General features: G+C 34.3%; 13 protein-coding genes and 2 pseudogenes across 15 annotated transcripts, besides 3 other annotated features; 12 read left to right on the top strand and 3 right to left on the bottom strand.

The window, feature by feature from the left end:
- Position 1: 1 nt before the first annotated feature.
- Positions 2-389, bottom strand: TVAGG3_0491350 (annotated as a pseudogene). Its single transcript has one exon. A coding segment is annotated over exon 1 (388 nt).
- Positions 2-482: a mobile genetic element.
- A 61-nt stretch (positions 483-543) lies between these two features.
- Positions 544-13,172: a mobile genetic element.
- On the top strand, positions 2,471-2,881 carry TVAGG3_0491330 (organellar and viral DNA polymerase type B; the record flags this gene model as incomplete). Its single annotated transcript, XM_051236200.1, has 1 exon — positions 2,471-2,881. One exon carries the CDS (start codon positions 2,471-2,473, stop codon positions 2,879-2,881), a length of 411 nt encoding a protein of 136 aa, XP_051094024.1.
- On the top strand, positions 3,097-3,660 carry TVAGG3_0491320 (KilA, N-terminal/APSES-type HTH, DNA-binding family; the record flags this gene model as incomplete). The annotated part of the gene is made up of 1 exon (XM_051236199.1): positions 3,097-3,660. A coding segment is annotated over one exon (564 nt), but the record flags the coding sequence as incomplete, so codon positions are not given.
- Positions 5,257-7,197, top strand: TVAGG3_0491310 (annotated as a pseudogene). Its single transcript has one exon. A coding segment is annotated over exon 1 (1,941 nt).
- Positions 8,189-8,464, top strand: TVAGG3_0491300 (organellar and viral DNA polymerase type B; the record flags this gene model as incomplete). Its single annotated transcript, XM_051236198.1, has 1 exon — positions 8,189-8,464. One exon carries the CDS (start codon positions 8,189-8,191, stop codon positions 8,462-8,464), a length of 276 nt encoding a protein of 91 aa, XP_051094022.1.
- On the bottom strand, positions 8,546-9,262 carry TVAGG3_0491290 (uncharacterized protein; the record flags this gene model as incomplete). Its single annotated transcript, XM_051236197.1, has 1 exon — positions 8,546-9,262. One exon carries the CDS (start codon positions 9,260-9,262, stop codon positions 8,546-8,548), a length of 717 nt encoding a protein of 238 aa, XP_051094021.1.
- On the bottom strand, positions 9,428-9,688 carry TVAGG3_0491280 (uncharacterized protein; the record flags this gene model as incomplete). The annotated part of the gene is made up of 1 exon (XM_051236196.1): positions 9,428-9,688. One exon carries the CDS (start codon positions 9,686-9,688, stop codon positions 9,428-9,430), a length of 261 nt encoding a protein of 86 aa, XP_051094020.1.
- Positions 9,734-10,168, top strand: TVAGG3_0491270 (uncharacterized protein; the record flags this gene model as incomplete). Its single annotated transcript, XM_051236195.1, has 1 exon — positions 9,734-10,168. One exon carries the CDS (start codon positions 9,734-9,736, stop codon positions 10,166-10,168), a length of 435 nt encoding a protein of 144 aa, XP_051094019.1.
- On the top strand, positions 10,196-10,771 carry TVAGG3_0491260 (uncharacterized protein; the record flags this gene model as incomplete). The annotated part of the gene is made up of 1 exon (XM_051236194.1): positions 10,196-10,771. A coding segment is annotated over one exon (576 nt), but the record flags the coding sequence as incomplete, so codon positions are not given.
- TVAGG3_0491250 (uncharacterized protein) lies at positions 11,174-11,770 on the top strand (the record flags this gene model as incomplete). The annotated part of the gene is made up of 1 exon (XM_051236193.1): positions 11,174-11,770. One exon carries the CDS (start codon positions 11,174-11,176, stop codon positions 11,768-11,770), a length of 597 nt encoding a protein of 198 aa, XP_051094017.1.
- Positions 11,800-12,240, top strand: TVAGG3_0491240 (uncharacterized protein; the record flags this gene model as incomplete). Its single annotated transcript, XM_051236192.1, has 1 exon — positions 11,800-12,240. One exon carries the CDS (start codon positions 11,800-11,802, stop codon positions 12,238-12,240), a length of 441 nt encoding a protein of 146 aa, XP_051094016.1.
- TVAGG3_0491230 (uncharacterized protein) lies at positions 12,289-12,525 on the top strand (the record flags this gene model as incomplete). Its single annotated transcript, XM_051236191.1, has 1 exon — positions 12,289-12,525. One exon carries the CDS (start codon positions 12,289-12,291, stop codon positions 12,523-12,525), a length of 237 nt encoding a protein of 78 aa, XP_051094015.1.
- Positions 12,688-13,008, top strand: TVAGG3_0491220 (uncharacterized protein; the record flags this gene model as incomplete). Its single annotated transcript, XM_051236190.1, has 1 exon — positions 12,688-13,008. One exon carries the CDS (start codon positions 12,688-12,690, stop codon positions 13,006-13,008), a length of 321 nt encoding a protein of 106 aa, XP_051094014.1.
- Positions 13,173-14,975: 1,803 nt separating the features above from the next.
- Positions 14,976-17,542: part of a mobile genetic element that runs on past the window's edge.
- Positions 15,353-15,826, top strand: TVAGG3_0491200 (uncharacterized protein; the record flags this gene model as incomplete). The annotated part of the gene is made up of 1 exon (XM_051236189.1): positions 15,353-15,826. The coding sequence occupies one exon, from the start codon at positions 15,353-15,355 to the stop codon at positions 15,824-15,826; it is 474 nt and encodes a 157-aa protein (XP_051094013.1).
- TVAGG3_0491190 (uncharacterized protein) lies at positions 15,904-16,116 on the top strand (the record flags this gene model as incomplete). The annotated part of the gene is made up of 1 exon (XM_051236188.1): positions 15,904-16,116. One exon carries the CDS (start codon positions 15,904-15,906, stop codon positions 16,114-16,116), a length of 213 nt encoding a protein of 70 aa, XP_051094012.1.

Raw genomic sequence — 17,542 nt, 5'->3', positions numbered from 1 at the left:
ATTCTGAGTGATGCTCTTGGGTCTTCATCTAGCCTTGAGAAATTGCTGTTGATTTTTCCTTTGATCCGGCGATATCTCGCTCAATCTTATGGATGGGCGCCTTTAGTTCATGAGCGAGTGATACACTCTAGACATCATACTGTTACAGTGGAATAGCTAGAAGCGAATTGCCATACCCAAGGCGAAAGCATGTTTTACCAAATGACGGTCTCGTAGACTTTTTTAACAAGTCTTTGCATTTTTTTTGCAAGAGCGAGGATGTTTCTTTATGATTTCATTAAAAAAATGAAAAAAATCCCGCCAAAATTCCCGCGAGAAACCACCTCTTGTTCTCAAAATTTATTTATATCCGGCATGGCGCCAAAATACAACATACTCATCATATACATATATTCATATTTTTTATATATATTATAAATCAGCAATATCTCCTTTAATATTCTCATAAGAGCGCTGTGCTAAACGCACCTTTGGACACCCTATATATAACAAAAGAACGAAGTCAAACACCCAAAATATCAGAAATTCACACACAATTTACCCGTCATTCCTGGTACAAAAGTTCGTGTAGTCTCTGACGACAAACCGTTGACAAAGAAAACGTTTTAAGGTTAAGTAGAAACTATTATATCGTAGACTCTACGCAAGTAAGATATCTTATAAAAGCTGTATGACGACTTCTTATTGTCGTTTACCCTCGTCACAAAATTAGTCGAAAGTAGTAAATGGCAAACTTGCTGAAACACCATTGACGAAGCAAAGCGACGGAGTGGATTGAAATACTTGGCTAACACATAAACGATGACACTTAAAAGTAAAGATGGAAGGAGGCGCGTGAAGATTCTATACACATCTACAGAACTTGAGAGGTCAAAGTCAACACATCTGGGACCATTAGAGCGCGGAGTACTGGAAAGACAAAAATATGCCAGAAAGAATAAGAAATTCATCTAAACTTTTTTTCATTAGAATGTAAATCAGACATGAATGAGAACGTCATTTGATATCATATAAATTGGTTACCATATTATTTTGTCATAAATTTTACCACCAAAAAATATATTTTAGTTGAAAGGGTAGATCTCACCCGTTTTCTCAGCCTGTATTCTCACCTCACGAATTTTCAGATGAATTTCCTAAAGATAGAAAACATCAAGTGTGTTTTAAAATTAATTTATTTTTTTTATATTTGCTAATAAAAGATATATTTCAACAAATCGGCTACAAGTACAACATATCTTCAAGCCAAACGGCGGGATGACTTTGTCCACAACTTACAGCACCAAACTCGCGTAGTCATGAACCCACTCAAGTTAGTAGAATGAAAAGCTTTTCCTTCTTCATATACTTTTCGAAACAGAAATCCAGAAGATAAAGCAGGAACTTTTAACAAGTTAATTTAGACTGTAGTGCAAAGATGAAAAACAAATGAAAGTATCTTTATGAAATGGAGGATATGACACCATTCCTAAACTCCTGAAATTCACACAAAAAACTACTATTCCTGAATTCGAGAAATTGAAGAAAGCAACTGACTCAGTAGAAATAAAAAGTTCATACGTAAAGTAAATATGAATTCTTGGTTTTCATTGCAACCATAAAGTTATGGACAAAGATTGCGACATGGTTTATAAAAATATTTCTGACTTAAAATCGAAGAATTTAAGACATACGATAACTTTTTTCATTAGTTGCAAATGTGTATGGCAGATAAGAGATAAAGATAGAAGAGGTAAAGTATGAATGAACAGATAAAACCAGCAGCTTTTGAGTTAAAGAAAACCATTGACGCCTTAGTTGTTCTAGCTGGTTTTATTTCAATGTATAACGCAAAAACGATGCCGCAATGTTCAAAATGTAAAGCAGCAATAAGAAAATATAACTACTCAGTCAAAGAGATAGAAAGAATGCGAAACGACTATGCAGACTTAAAGAAAGAAGCAGAAAAGCCAGCAGAAGATAAAATGGATATGTTGACATTTCTTAATAAAAACTATCCAACAGCAGAAGATTTCCTTCTGTCTGACGTCAAGAAGAAATATAAAAAACCTTCGGCATTGTTAAAACTTTGATGTACTAAAAGAAGAAATAGAAGCTACGAAATTGTTTAGGATTTCAAATATACATCGTATAATTTCATGTAAAACGCTTGTGAAAAAAGAGGTGAAAAAAACAGGTGAGATCTCACCTCTTCACCTCAACATTATTTTTATTGAATTCAGCACAAAAATAATGAATTTCATTAGTTATTTTGTATGTAAAGACAGTAATGACAAACATTGAGTTTGAAACAGTTAGAAAGATAGACAATGACACCAAAGTGGTTAGAATAGGTGATTTAAACGTAAGATACTCAAAGAAATACAACAAATATTCTTTGTCAGACATTATATCTCCATCTGGAAAGAAAACAAACGACTGGGTTAGAAATGCTTCAACTCAGAAAATTTTGACAAGAAATCCTGAGCTTATGATATCAGTAGCATTTCATGGAACAAGAGCATATCTTATAGACAAAAGTCTTATACCAATAGTTTTGTTATGGTTAGACCCAGTTGTTGGATATAACTTCATAACATATGGTTCATTCGATACGGAACGTTGCAGTGAAGGCTTACTTTACATCGTTCAGAAACCGAAGGACTTCAACACAAAAAGATATAAGATAGGAAGGACATATAATATAACTCAAAGATATGACAGTACAGTCAATAGAGTCAAGGTTGTGTTTGTTAATGATATGAGAGCTGCTGAAACAGAACTGCTTGAAGTTTTTGAGAAAATGTATGGTGCTCCCACGAAAGGTAAAGAAACGTTTGAAGTAGATGAGATAGATAAAGCTATAAAATTATTTGACGAAGTTGCTGAAAAATACATGTAAAGCGTTTATTTTTGGTCTTTTGTGAAAGTCAGAAAATAAAGTTAGTTTTATTTTTATTTATTTTGTATGTAAAGACAGTAATGACAACATCAGAGAACACAACAACAGTTATAGTCCATGAAGCTATAAATGAAGAATACGAATACATACAGTATAACAAACAGTTACGTCTCATTCGTTCAGTCAAAGATGACATGTACCAAATGCAAAGTATAATGAATGCTCTTCGTTCTACAAAGCAAGCATATCATTGGTTTGAAAACCAACAGACAAAAGAACTTTTAGAAGAATTTCCTCATATGATTGCTTCCCTCGGAAAACCGAGAGAAGAGATTCCGTACGAAAATCGCAAGAATTTGGCTCCTGGTTTGAAAGGTTATTATGTTCATAGACTTTTAGTAAACGCTGTAGCAATGTGGGCTTCACCTCGTTATGCTTGTTATATTTTCATGATGTTAGATGAACTATATAAAGCAGAACGTGGAGAGATGGAAAAGAAACTTCAAGCAAAAGATGAAGTCATTGAATCCAAAGACAAAAGCATACAGAAAAGAATACCGCGTTCAGTACCAAAAGGAAAGGAAAAGAGTTATAAGTATATGATATATACTGAAGAGTTGGAGAAAGAAGAAGATAAAGATGTGGTTATGTTGCATTTAGTCAGAAGAAACAACAAGAGCTTTTATGACTTAGCTAAAATATATAAATCTGACAGAAACTGGTTCTATCGTGAAAACTTACCGATTTCAATGACACCGAATGAGCAAATAAAGGAAATTGTCAAAAATACTCTTCCTCAAACACACTATGACATCAAAGGTTGCACAATACTTACATTCAAAGAAGACTTAACATTACTGAAGGAAAAAATAACAGAATATTTCGATAACTTCAAAGAGGAAGAATAAAAAAATCTAAGCTAATTTTATTTTTTTTATAAAATTTTATCTCATATGAAAGAACATGAATTTAGAATATTCGGAACTCATGACAGAAGAAGAGAACGAACAACATGTAAAAGATTATGCAAAATTTCTGAAGACATACAAAGCATTTAAACAATATCTAAATGCTTCTAAAGATTATGCAAAATTTCTGAAGGTATATAAAGCTTATGAAAAAGCGTATGAAAAGTTTATACATTGGGGAATTGTTGTAAAATATCGATATGAAGACTAACCAAAAATATATTTTTGCTTAAATAGCTTCAGGGTCTATTTCTTCAACCATTTCACTTCCTTCGTCAATGTCAATAGAAGCTTCTTCAACCTTTGGTAAGAATTTCTGTATAACATCTTTGTTCGTTATTGTCTTCAGAGATGAAGGATAATATTTCACATTTGTTTCACCCTTCTTATATTCTTTCTGTTCGGAAAGATTTAAAGCAATACTGAAGAAGTCAATGTTAGAGTTCTTTATGACAGTATAATGAGTATCTTTGACATTCACGAAGAAACTCTTTTGTTTCAAACTACTGCTAACTCTTCTTGTGAAGTATAACGTTTGCGGTCAATGACGATAGCTAATGGTCTGACATACTGACCAAACTTAGATTCTTTCACAAACTTCTTGTTAAAGATAACATTAACATTTGAAGCATTATTGAACTCATTCTTGATGGCAGTAGCGAGAGCATTGTATGAAAAGAACTTGCAATCTTGCATGTGTTTCATTAAAAAAATAAAAATATTAAATATATTTTGAAAAATAACTTTAAAAAAATCTAATCTAATTTTTTTCAAAAAATAATTTTTTTATTTCCTACTAAAGATGTATCGGAAGTTGTCTAAGTTAGAACACTCGGAAATAAAAAACTTCTTACAGAAGCTAACATAGAAGTAGCAAAACATTACGCAACAAACAAAAAAGCACTCGCTGACTCATTAAAGACTATAATGGTGCAAATAAGTTATGATAGAATTCATGAGTTCATAAAGCCGCAACGCGGCGAGGACGAAGTCCATGCAAGAGCATTTCCTTTAAATGACGTTGCTATTGACTTATATCATAGACGTTCAGTACCTCATGAAGTAAGAAGAGAAATGTTTGACATAACAAATGCAAACGTTGGTGAAAACAAGAAGAAGAGACGACACACTGAAACAACAAGAAGAGAGATGTTTAGAGCGCTATAGAAACAAGTTCGCAAAGCTAACGATGTCATTCGTTCCATTGACGACAAACCAAAAGAAGGTGAGAGATGGTTAAAGAAAGATGAAGAGAATAGGAAGAGAAATGTGAAGTCAGGCAATAGACTCATTGACTTTAACATCGAAGCTTTAGATGAACCAAACAGAGACTACTTACACAAACATTTCGGTAAGGTTTTCATGAGACTCTTAGAGAAGATTAAAATAAACTCCCAACAAAGATGGATGGTATGTTATAACTTGGTGGAAAGTATGAATGTTCTACGTTAAACCTCAATAATATTGGAACATTACTACATCAGCTCTTGAAGGAGAACTTTATATCAGAGATAGAGCAAATGCTGCAGGTATTGTTGAAATGCACTATGACTTCTTCTTGACAAACATAAAGAATCTTACTGAAATAAAGATGTATGATTTAACAGAATATGAAGGCTTAACGATGTCAGATGTAAAGAAAGGCAAACAAAAAAAGAGACGACATATAGAGATGAAAGCACACTGACAAATGACCAGAAAGCCATTTTGGAAGCTCTTAAGCAAACAGGAAAACCCAGCACTTATAGAAAGCTTTTGGAAAGATAATGGTGAAAGAAGTTTTATAAGAAGAGAAGCGGTCAGTTCTGGAAGTATCTTTGCACATTACCTATAAATCTTGAGCGCTACCAAATCTTCAATGAACTGAACAAAAGAACTGCAACACTTATGACACAGAATACTGTTTCTATTCAGTAGTAGATAGAGAACTATTGACCACATGAGAGAAGTCATTCGTGTTAGAGACTTTCCTCAAAGTAAAGTACAAGAAATTTCTGACGCAACAGGTATAGCATTTAATGTTACCATTGGTTACTTCAATGACTCAGATATAATGAAATAACGAGATACATACCAAAAGAATGTGAAACTGTTCGAACTATTGACTTACTTCTTGTTGAAGACCACTACATGCTAAATGAAAGATTACAAATGACAACATATTTCATTCGCAACTATATAGAAATTCTCAAAGCTTGTGGTGGAATGAACATTGAGAAACAGATGAAGATTTATACAAAGAGAGAGAACAAATATGTAGTTCGTTATGATAGAACAACACCGTTATGGGATGTTATGAAAACATTGTGGGAGTGCAAATATTTCGAACCTATTTCTTATGGAGAACTTTTCACATATACGACTGACTTATATAAACAGAACCTTGCACCATTTAAAGATTTGACATATGCTCCAAAGTATTGTGTACAACTGAAGAAGAAAGCCGAGTCAAAAGAAGTAAATAAAAATAAGTGCAAGTTCATTCCTGAGCACGTTTTCTTTGCTGACTTTGAGTGCAGTACCGATGGCTTTCATAAAGCTTTTAACATATGTTACGACAGTGAAGATGGTTCAGTGAGTGAAAGCATTTGGGGTCAGAACTGTGCAACAGAATTTTTGGAGCGACTTCCTGACAAGAGTTTAATATATTTCCATAACCTCAGTTATGATATAAACTTCATCTTAAGACACATGACAGAAGTGAAAGGAACTCCCATCATTAAAGGTTCACGAACAATGCAAATAACTGGCTTATATAAAGGAAGGGCAATTATTATAAAAGACTCTTACAGTGTTATAAATAAGAAGCTTAAACTATTTCCTGCTATGTTTAACTTACAAACAGGACCGAAAGAAGTATTTCCATATAACTACTACAGCAGTGTTTTGTTAGCAAATGACAACAGAACTGGTGTCATTTCTGAAGCATGTAAGTTTATCCGGGATGCAGATACATTCATGAAAAACATAGATTCCATCAAAGGTTGCAGAATAGATGAGAACCACTTCGACTTAGAAAAGTATAGCACATTTTATTGCAAACAAGATGTAAGAATTTTAAGAGAAGGTTTTGTTAAGTTCCGCAATGACATATTGAAAGAATTTGATTTAAACGTATATGACTACGTTAGTATTTGTTCAATTGCTAACAAATTATTTGAGAACAGAGTGTACTTCCCGAATGGAAATTTATATGACCTCTCAAATAAACCAAGAGAATTTATTTCACGCTGTATTCAAGGTGGAAGATGTATGCTGTCAGATAACATGAAACAAAAGAGCGAAAAGAAACTCATTGCTGATTTCGACGCTGTATTCAAGGTGGAAGATGTATGCTGTCAGATAACATGAAACAAAAGAGCGAAAAGAAACTCATTGCTGTTTCTATAGCAAGACTTTATACTTTAGAAGGTATTCCAAAGGTTATGAAGAAAGAAATGTTAAGCACAGAGTATCTCATGAGACATTTATTCGATGACGACCAAAAGGAACCCATTGGTGAAAAGTTTATGTCTGGCTTCTTTGTTCTCATTAAGATAACAGAGATTGAAATACATAGACACTTTCCTTTAATAGTTTGTGACCCTGAACTAAATCCAGAACTTAACGTTCCCAGAAGTTCAAACACTTGCTGTTTAATGTATGTTGACCATATAACATTACAAGACCTCATAAAATATCAAGGTGTCAAATGTGAAGTGTTGCAAGGATACTATTACGATGGAAACAGAGATATTAGAATAAGAGATGAAGTAAAGAAGTTGTTTGAGTTAAGGTTAAAGTATAAGAAAGAAGGAAATCCTTTGCAAGAAAATATAAAGCTCATTCTGAACAGTATTTATGGCAAAACTATTCTATCTCCTATTGAGTCAAAAATAACCATAGTAAATGACAAAGATGCTATAAGATATGCCATCAGAAACTACAACCATATAGTGAAGTTCGAAGGTTTGGATGGTTCAGATAAAACTATTTTCAAGCTAACGAAAAGCATTTGCAGACACTTTAACTTCTGTCCACTTGGTGTTAACATTCTGTCAATGTCGAAGAGAATAATGTGTGAAGTATTCTGTACTGCTGAGGACTTAGGAATGGACATCTTTTATAGCGATACGGACAGTATGCATCTCTACAATGAAGATATCCCTCGTTTAGCTGAAGAGTTTGAGAAACGTTATGGAAGAGTTCTCATGGTAAAAACCTTGGTCAATTTCATAGCGACTTTGCAGAAATCACACCTGGAAAACAAAGTTTAGCATACAAGTCAATATTTTGTGGAAAGAAGACTTACATAGACTTACTCACGAATGATTTAAATGAAGTTGCATTTCACTGCAGAATGAAAGGCGTGAAGCAAGATGTTATTGCTTTAACCGCTAATGAAATGTTTCCTGACTCTGTTCAGTGTTTCTATGATGAAGATAAAGGTTTAATGGTTCCGCAAGGAACATATGACAAAGACTCTGAGTTCAGTTTAATGAAACTTTACAAAGCACTTCATGATGGTCAAGAGATTGGATTTGACTTATGTAAGTCATGTCAACCTTGCTTTGAAGAGAAGTTTAACTTCTCAATAACGACTAAAACAAGCTTTATTCGTAAGTTGAAGTTCTGAGGTCATTTATTTTTGTCAGCAATGAGGTCATTCGTGATAAAAATAAGCCGCTAGCGGCAAGGGCGAAGCCCATGTGGTCATTTACAATACTGCGATGGTAGAGTTTAAGAGTTGTGCTTCAATGCAGAGACAGTCCTTATGGTCTGGAGGTAAGAACACTGGGCAGTTATGGTCATGAGTGGAGAACATGTCTATCCAAAACTCACGATTGAAGCCAGTTAATTTATAGTATTTAGGGTTAGGAAGTGGTGAAGTTCTTGTATGACCAATGAACTCATTTTCAACTCCCTTACTTAAGTTTGAATATAATATAGCTTGCTTTCTATCCCAAATACCTGGAAATCTAATTTCGGAAAATTCATTTTTCCTCGGAAGCATTGCATCATAATTGAAAACATTCTTGAAATCATCACTTGGTTCAGAGATTTGAAATCTTATACGTAATGGATTTTTTTTCTTTTTAGCTACTTCATTGAATGGTGAGAATACAATGAATTGACAGTCATGAGTTCCATCAGCATTTGCTACAAACTCGTAATGAAAAGCTATTAATCTTTCTACAATTCCTTCTTCTTTCAGTTCTGCAAGAAAATCACGTAAAGGCTGTAAAGTTTGTACTTCAATGTTAAACTTCTTTTGAAAATTTTCGTAAAATGTAATTATACAGTCTTCTAACGTCGTACTGTCATTGAAGTATTTGTATATGTGAATGTTTTGGGCGCTTAAAGACTGTTCGTCATTTTCTATCTCGACTTGAAGTATAAAGTCAACCTTTCTGAAAGCACGTGTTATATACATAGATGTTATGCCAATGTACTTCTCTTCATTTATGTTCACAATCCAGTCTGTTGGAAACTTAAACGTTACTCTGTTCCCCTTTATTTTGACGTCAGGGTTTTCACTACTGAACGCAACAGATAAAGGTATTTGTCTATACATTTAATTCGGATAAAAATAAACCATTTACTCTTTCTTTGCTTCAGCTTCTTTAGCTTTTGCTTCAGCTTCTTCTCTAGCTTTTTTCGCCAGTAGTCTTGGGTTCTTTTGTCTTCCAGCAGCTAACGCAGCTAGTTGTTTTTCACTAAGTTTTCTCTTTGGTCTCTCTGGCTTTTGTTCTTGTTTTTGTTCCTTCAGTTCGGATAAAATTTGCTCACGAATTTCTTTCTTCAATGCTTCAACATCTATGACCCCTTGGGTCTTGTCCGTAGGGCTTGTCTGAGTCATTTGACTGCAGATAAAAAACAAAATTAAAACTTTAACCGATGTAAAATGAGCTTGTCAAAATCAGAGCGAGAGTCTATTATATTAAATGACGCAAGAGGAATACAACATCCTTTCTATTACGTAAGTCAGAGTAAAGATGGTAAAATATACGTAAGAAAAAGAAAGGTTCCATTAGCGAATGCAGAAAGCGACAACATTAAGGTGCATGGCAAGGGTGAAGTCCACGAAGCCAATATAAAACCTTCTGTTCAAACTGAAAAGTCAATAGAACCAGAAGAAAAAAAGCCAGATGTACTTTCAATAACGAACCAAGAGCTTATTGCAAAGTTCGTGAATTTCATTGAAAAACAAACCGAGTCAAAGAACCCTGACCCACCAGTGAAAGAAGTTGAGACAAAAGAGAATGTACAGTTCATTGAAAATGTCAAGAAACAACTTCCACCACGAATGCCAAGAAGAAGAGTGAGAATAATGAAGTAAATAGATATTTTTATCTGAAGTAAATACATGCAGAACGAACAGCTAAACGAATTTACTCCAGCAGAGCATATTCATCAGATTCGCTCATATTTCGATATCATAGACAATGCAGTTCAAATTGGTGACACTAATAGAAAATATTCTGACGCAAAGATTCCATCACAACCTGGAACTGCTAAAGATAACACATGGGTAACATTCAATCTCTCACCTCCTGGTGAAAATATGTTGGACCTTTACAATACATTCATTACGTATAAAATGGAAGGTCAATTTATTGTAGATAAAGAAATTGGTTCAGGTTCCAATAAAACAAACCCACCAGGATTTTGGATTGGTTTCGATGACGCTTTCTATGCAGTTGCTGGATATCAAATCCTTGCAAATGGTCGTATCGTATATTCTCAAGACAACGCAAGAGAAGAAGCATATATAACTTCAAACTCACAAACTACCGAACAAATAAAGAAAGTAGATGTTTTCTCAAAGACTCGACATGAAGATGTATGGAGTCATTCGGGAACATGCAGAACAGGACAAATTGTTAGTAGTCCAATTACAGCAGGAAAATCATTTGATTTTAAGCTTCGTTTAAGAATTCCTGTTAGAAGATTCCTTCCATTAGAAGCTATTCGATTTATTCCAGCTTTTGCAGGAAACATTCAGCTTAAAGTAAAGTTCAGTAGCGACGCCTTACAATGCACATCTATATCTGTAAATGATATCATTGCTTTCAATCCAACTCTTAAAGTTGCATTTGCTTCAGATTCAAATCCACCGACAAATAAATTTGTTCCATGGAATGAACCATTCACTATGATAACGAAGGCAGTAGAAGCTAGTGGAACAGTTACTATTACAACTGTAACCCAGCAACTATTTCGAACAAAGATGGATTTTAATGAATGTTTCATTTATCCAAAGTCATTCTCTTTAGACCCTAACATTTATACAGAACTTGTAGAACATTATACAAACGAGGCTTTATGTTTTCCTGTTAAAGTTATGGATTGGATTCCTATGGACGGTTCATTCTCAAAGAATACAGATAGTTCAAGTGCAGCATTTACAGCAGCTTATACGCCTATTAATGTTAAAAGTATTTGGGCACTATTTAGAAAGAAAGACAACTATTATGTTAATTTTGAGAACCCTAAGTTTAAATATCTTCAGCTTTCCATGGGAGCTTATGGAAATATGCCTGCAGAACCTGAAAAATCATATGGACCTGTATTTTATGAAATGGTTGCGAACGCCTGCAATACAAACAATGATATGATAGGATTTAATGAAGATGTTATGAGGTCATTGGTGGATGATGGTAGTGTGGAACATAAATGGGATAGCTATGACAACACACATTTCTTATGTGGTTTTCCAACAGAAGTGGACTTTTGCATCCAGCAAGGTCAAACATCTACTGCTCCAATAACATACAAATTGTCTGTTAAAGGACCTATTGAACTAGCAACTGAAAATGTACCAAAGCCACTTATTGGATTTATGAGGGATTGTTGCTTTGCCATTCAGGTGCGTGCTAATGGCATCCCCATAATAAGATTAGATGACTATAACTTAGCTACGGACGACAGTGAGGAATAAGGATGAACGTTTATTTTTAAAGCTTATAAATGAGTTCTTCATCAAGCTCTCGTGAACCTTCACCATCTATGAAACAAACTTTACCAAACGATTATGGAGCACCTATTGAATATTTCTTACGAGCTGCACAATGGCAAAGAGCAGTCTCACCAAGGTTAGGTGTTCCACCAGCTCCTGTCAAAAATAGCATTTGGTCAAGTCCTTATATAAGATATGGTCTCCCACTAGGTTTGCTAGCTACAGCAGGAGCAGTTATGATGTTGAAAAGAAATAAAGCAAATGTTGTAAATAATACTGAAGTAGCTGAAGTTAAACAAACTCCGACACCTTCACAAGCAAAACCTTCAATGACTCCTGAACCTATGGAAGTACAAACTCCTGTTCAAAAGTCAACTCCTAAACCGACTCCAACATTTAAACCAGAACCTACTCCTCAAATAAATCGTAAAACTCCTGCGTTTCCTTACTGAAAAAATAACGTTATTTTTATTTAATATTAAAATTTTTATTTGATTGAAATGACAAATAAAGTCACTGAAGCAATGAAACAAAAGTTTTTGGTAGAATACATTAAATCAGGAATTATTCCAGAAGGTTTTTACATTCATACTATGAAGGATGGTAGAGTTCAGTTTAGAAAGATAAAGCAACCATTAGATAGAGAAGGTATATTAAGGAAGATTAAACTTCATGAGGACAACATTGCTGAACTTAAGAAGAAGTTAGAAGAGTTGGAGAAAGGAAGAGAGTTATAAAGCAATGAATTCAACAGGGTGAAAAACAGGTGAAAAAAGAGGTGAGATCTCACCACTTCACCTAAATTTATTTTTGTGCTATGTTTTCATACGTGTGGGAGTGGTGATATCATTAATTTTTAAGTTTATTTTTTATTTTATTTTTATTTTATTTTTATATAAATGACGAAAACTATTGAGATAACAAACTACAACGGTCATGAGTTCAAGAATTTGTTCTTCGTTCCTCGTGAAAATACATTCTATCAGATACGAGGGAGAAAGGGTAAAGTTAGTTTGAGCGTTTATGAAGGAATGAAGAATGGAAAGTTTATACAAGCATACGATACAAACGGTAAACGTGTTTCATTAGCTTTGTCAAAACTTACTAACATTCATTTTGACAGTGATTTTGACCTATATGAAGAAGAAAGTGAGTCAGAAGAATATGAACTGTTATGTGAAGCACAGCAATGGGAGAAGTTGCAATACTTTTGTAAGTGAGAACGTTTATTTTTTTACAGTAGTGAGGTGAAGTGGTTGGCGGCTTTGTAAATATTTAAGGTTAAGTTAGTGTTGTCGTTTGTGTTGTAAAATATACGTTAACGATTTTGTAAAGTGTCAAAACCGCTAAGTGGTGTACGGAGGCGCGCAGTGCCTCAGTACACGACTTAGCCATACTAACTTAGTTTATATGTTTCAAAGTTTCTGACATGACCTTCAATGTTCATACATTTACTATTTAAGGAGTTTAGTGTATCTTTTACGCTTGTACTTGGATTCTCTAAAGGTGCACTTGAACCAAGGGTATAGTTCAATATTATGTCGTCTGCTCTAACAGTAGTGAAGGATTCATGTGTATGGTTCTTGTCAGCTTTACTATTTAATGTAGCTTGAAGTTCATTTATATCGGAGATATTGTGTTTATGAGATTTCAAAACTTTGTTCGTTGCGTCAAGTTCATCTTTGTCAGCTTTACTTTTAATAGCATCTTCAAAAGTTATTTTTGCCTTAACTCTCAAAGTAAATCTTGGTTCAACTAATACATCGTTAACAAAGAAGTATGAAGCGTATATTTCATCGTTATAACCAAATGCTTCTTGTGCTTTACCTGTGTCATACTGTACAGTACCGCGTATGTCATAACCTTTAGCACGAATGAATTTATATCTTCTTTCATTAACATCTTTCGTCTTCACTTCTTCATCCTGTGTTAAATATCCATGGTAGTCCGTTATAATCTGTTCGTCTGAACTTATATAATGAACATGGTTTTTATCTGCTTTTTCGGCTAATTTCTCTTCTATCTCATTTATTTCAAGTTCATGCCTACCACCACCTCCTTCAGAAGTATTTTTCTTCAGCTCTTGAAGAACGTCCACTTCGCCATCTTTGGTGTCAATAATGAGACTTTGAGTTAAAACCTTTCCTGTCTTAATGGATGTTTGTAAAACTTCTTCTTCACCGTGTTCGGGGTTATGGTCGTCATCATATCTTGTGAAATCAGAGATGTTGTCATACATTAAGCATATCTGTCTCAAAAGTTCTGCTATTTGAAACTGGAACGAAAGATATACAGAACTTTCATCATCTCCTAAAGTCAAGTCTGCTTTCTTAAGTATTTCTTGAATGTATGCAATGAGGACAGAGTACCTTGGAAAATATTCGAACAATATTTCATTAGCTGTTGGTTTTGGTGGTTCTTCTGGAGTTTCTGTTGTTTCGGTTCCTTCTGTAGGTTCTGTTGGAGTTTCTGCATCTCTTGACTTCAATGCTCTTGCTCTCAAAGACCTAAATGTTAGAGCACCAGGTTTTACAAAGGACTTTATAAATGCTTTAATAGTTCCTGGTAAGTTATTGTTAGCATTAAGTAAGTTCCTTATGCTTCCATCATGTACGTCCATAGCACTATGTAAAAAATCTATACTTTTCTTGTAGTCAGCAATAGACTGACTGTGATTTTTTAAAGATTTGTCAATACCTTTAAGCCAATCCTCATGCATGTCTGATACTGAGCCAAGAATATCATTTGCTTCCTTTAGTGTATTTTGTGCTTCTCGTAAAGTATCCAATCCCGTACGTGCATTGTTTGCTATACGTCTTACAGTATCTATTTGACTCCTTGTTTCTTGCATCCAACCAGATAAAGTTTTAATAGTATCCGAACCATTTGAAATGAAGTTCAAAGCATTTTTAACGTCATCTAAAACTTCTTCACCAAGTACTGCCCATATCTTTCCGATTTGGTATTGAAGAACTCCATATGAAGCAGCTGTTAAACCAGTATTTATAAGGTTCCATATCCATGATTTAGCAGTTTTTCCATCCTTTCCATCTTCACCATCCAAACCGTTTTCGCCTTGAGGTCCTTGTATTCCTTGTGGTCCTTGAGGTCCGGTGTCACCCTTCTCTCCTTTCAGTTCATCTTTATGTTCGTTATAATATTCTAATGTCATAAGGTGTACATCATTACTGCTACCAGCAACGCCGAGAATTTGTTTCTCATTCATGACTAAATTCTTTAGGCATTTAATGTTGTCGTCAAATCGAAAGCTCTTTAACAATTCAATGAGAACATTTAATACTTTCACTAATGAGGCATCTATTGTAGAATTTATATATTGCACCGTTCCATCATTTATGATGGGAATCTTGCTTGTTGTAATGAATGGGTCATAAGTGTTAAAAGTATCGAAATCAATGACTTTTTTAGTTTTTCCATCGTCAATGACTAAATCATTGCCTTCCACTGTTAAAGTTGAGTTTTCGTTTACTAATTCATGTGCTCTTCTTGCTTCATTTGTTTCATACGCATATGCAGCAATAGTCATATTTTAATGAGAATAAAATGTTGTTCTATTTGCAAAGTACAGACCCAAACGAATACGGGACAGTAAAGCTACAAACAAACTTAGGTCTTCAGAATGAAGCGCTTGCTTTCAGAGTTGTTGACTTCAATACTATCGCAACTTTTGTCATAACAGATGAAACAGATTTCATAGAGATTGAAATAGATGACAAAAGAAGTGTTATAACATTTCCTAACAGAGCTGGGTATAGAATAGATAAAATTGCTGGAGTCATAGATACTCTCATAAATGAAGAAACTATTGACAACATAGATGTCGAACTCTCTTCTGAGGGAACATTGAAGTTCAGCAGCGAGAAAGAGTTTAAGATACCAAGAATGAGTCATAGAGTACAACTTCTTTTGGGTGCATACCATATGACATTTCCTTTGAAAAGTGTTGACAAAACGATTGAGATGAAATCTGTTCCATACGTATGTTATGGTAATTGTTTATACATTGAGTCAAAATAGCTAATGTCACAGGTATTTCAGGAGTTAATAGTAAAGGTTCAGTAGAATATAAGTCTTTCTGTTATGAAGTAAATTCAATGTTCATTCCAAACGTTCCTGTCATAGCAACTCATTTAGGTAAATGGGTTCGCATTAGTCCTCATAATTTGAAAGACATGCAATTCAGACTTGTTGACTTTCAAGGAGAGCCTGTAGAACTGAAGGCACCAGTGCGAATGACTGTTGAAGTTGACTTTTTAGAAAATATTAAATGCAACAGCTTACAAGAGAACTCAGAGCTAAAAATATAAAGTATGAATGTTATGTATTAGGTCATGAACTTTGGTTGTTGCTGTTTGATGAAACAAATGAGTTAGTTATGTCAGTCAAGAGAACAGAAAAAGGCGTCAAAGGCGCCGAGCGCAAAGCGCTATATTGTGTTAGTGAAAACTGCACCAAGTCAATAAGATTAGGTTTGCATTATGAAGATGAGTTCGATACTGTTGAAGAAGTTTTGGATAGATATTACAAATTGCTAACTTGAAATTTTTTTGACTAACGGCGCAAAGCGCCAAGACCGAAGGTCCTGACTGCTTTAATTTACTAAAACATATTTCAAACAAAGTTTATATTCTGTTGAAAGTTTTGTATACTCGTTCGAATATTTATACTTAAACTCAACTCCTGTAGTTCCTGGTGTTTCAATGATGCGGATGTTACCTATTTTCATGAATAGTGGAGTTTGACCACAGCATTCGATTTCAGGGTCGAGATAGTCAATGACACATTGTTTCCCTGTTATTCGTGAGATAACATTTTCAAGGTCCTCCTTTGTTAGAATTATTTGGTTCTTGCTTATAAGATTTGTCAAAAGCTTCTTATCGTCTTTGAGTAAAATTGTTTGGTATAACTGAAGAAGGTAATGGTCTACGTTATCTGAAGGATTTGTTTGAACATTTGTGTAAGGGTTGTCGTTGGCTTCTCTTGAAAGAATTTGGTCCAGTGGTGGATACTCTAACTTAACATCTGATGTAGCGTTAGCGTTTGAAGCTGAGTTTAAATTCACCGACTTAAGTTCTGGTTCTTTTTCTTTCAAACACTCTGAACTATAGTTCTTTATAACAATATTTTTGTCGTTCGTGAGTCAACATTTGATGTTGGTTCAATTGGAACATTAACGGCACCAGCTAAGATGGATTTGCTTCTCATTTCATATAGAAAAAAACCTTTTATATGTATGAAATGAACAATATACTCGACAAGGTTTGAATGTAAAGCTAACGAATGAAAATATTGTTGAATTCACTGAGACAGGTGCTGTGTATAAAGATGTAGAACTACTGAACAAAAGAGCTAAGGGAAGAAGCAGGAACATGAACAAAGGGTGGAAGCCTATAAAAATTTATGTCAATGATGGCTCAGGAGGTTCAAACATAAAGTATGCAGAAAGTTATAGAGTTTATGCTCTCAAAGGTGAAAAGCCTTCATTTAAGAACAGCTATTCTAACGCATATCCTCAAAAGCTAACGGATGGGGAAGTGGATGATATGAATGACAGCAAAAATATTAACAAGAAATGGCGACAGAGATGCATGGAATTTGTTTACCATCAGTCAATTGAAGGTTAAACTTTAAAACAATGTTGGTCGTTCCCATGGAATATTTTTGACTTTAATGGTATTAGTCATGATATGAATCTCAAGGTATGAACGAGGAGAGATGAGAGACTTATATGCT

This window comes from Trichomonas vaginalis, chromosome II, assembly GCF_026262505.1.
Source record: "Trichomonas vaginalis G3 chromosome II, whole genome shotgun sequence".
In the NCBI taxonomy this organism is placed as follows: Eukaryota; Parabasalia; order Trichomonadida; family Trichomonadidae; genus Trichomonas; species Trichomonas vaginalis.
Note: the sequence above shows the minus strand (reverse complement) of the source record. Positions and strands in the feature narration are given on the sequence as shown.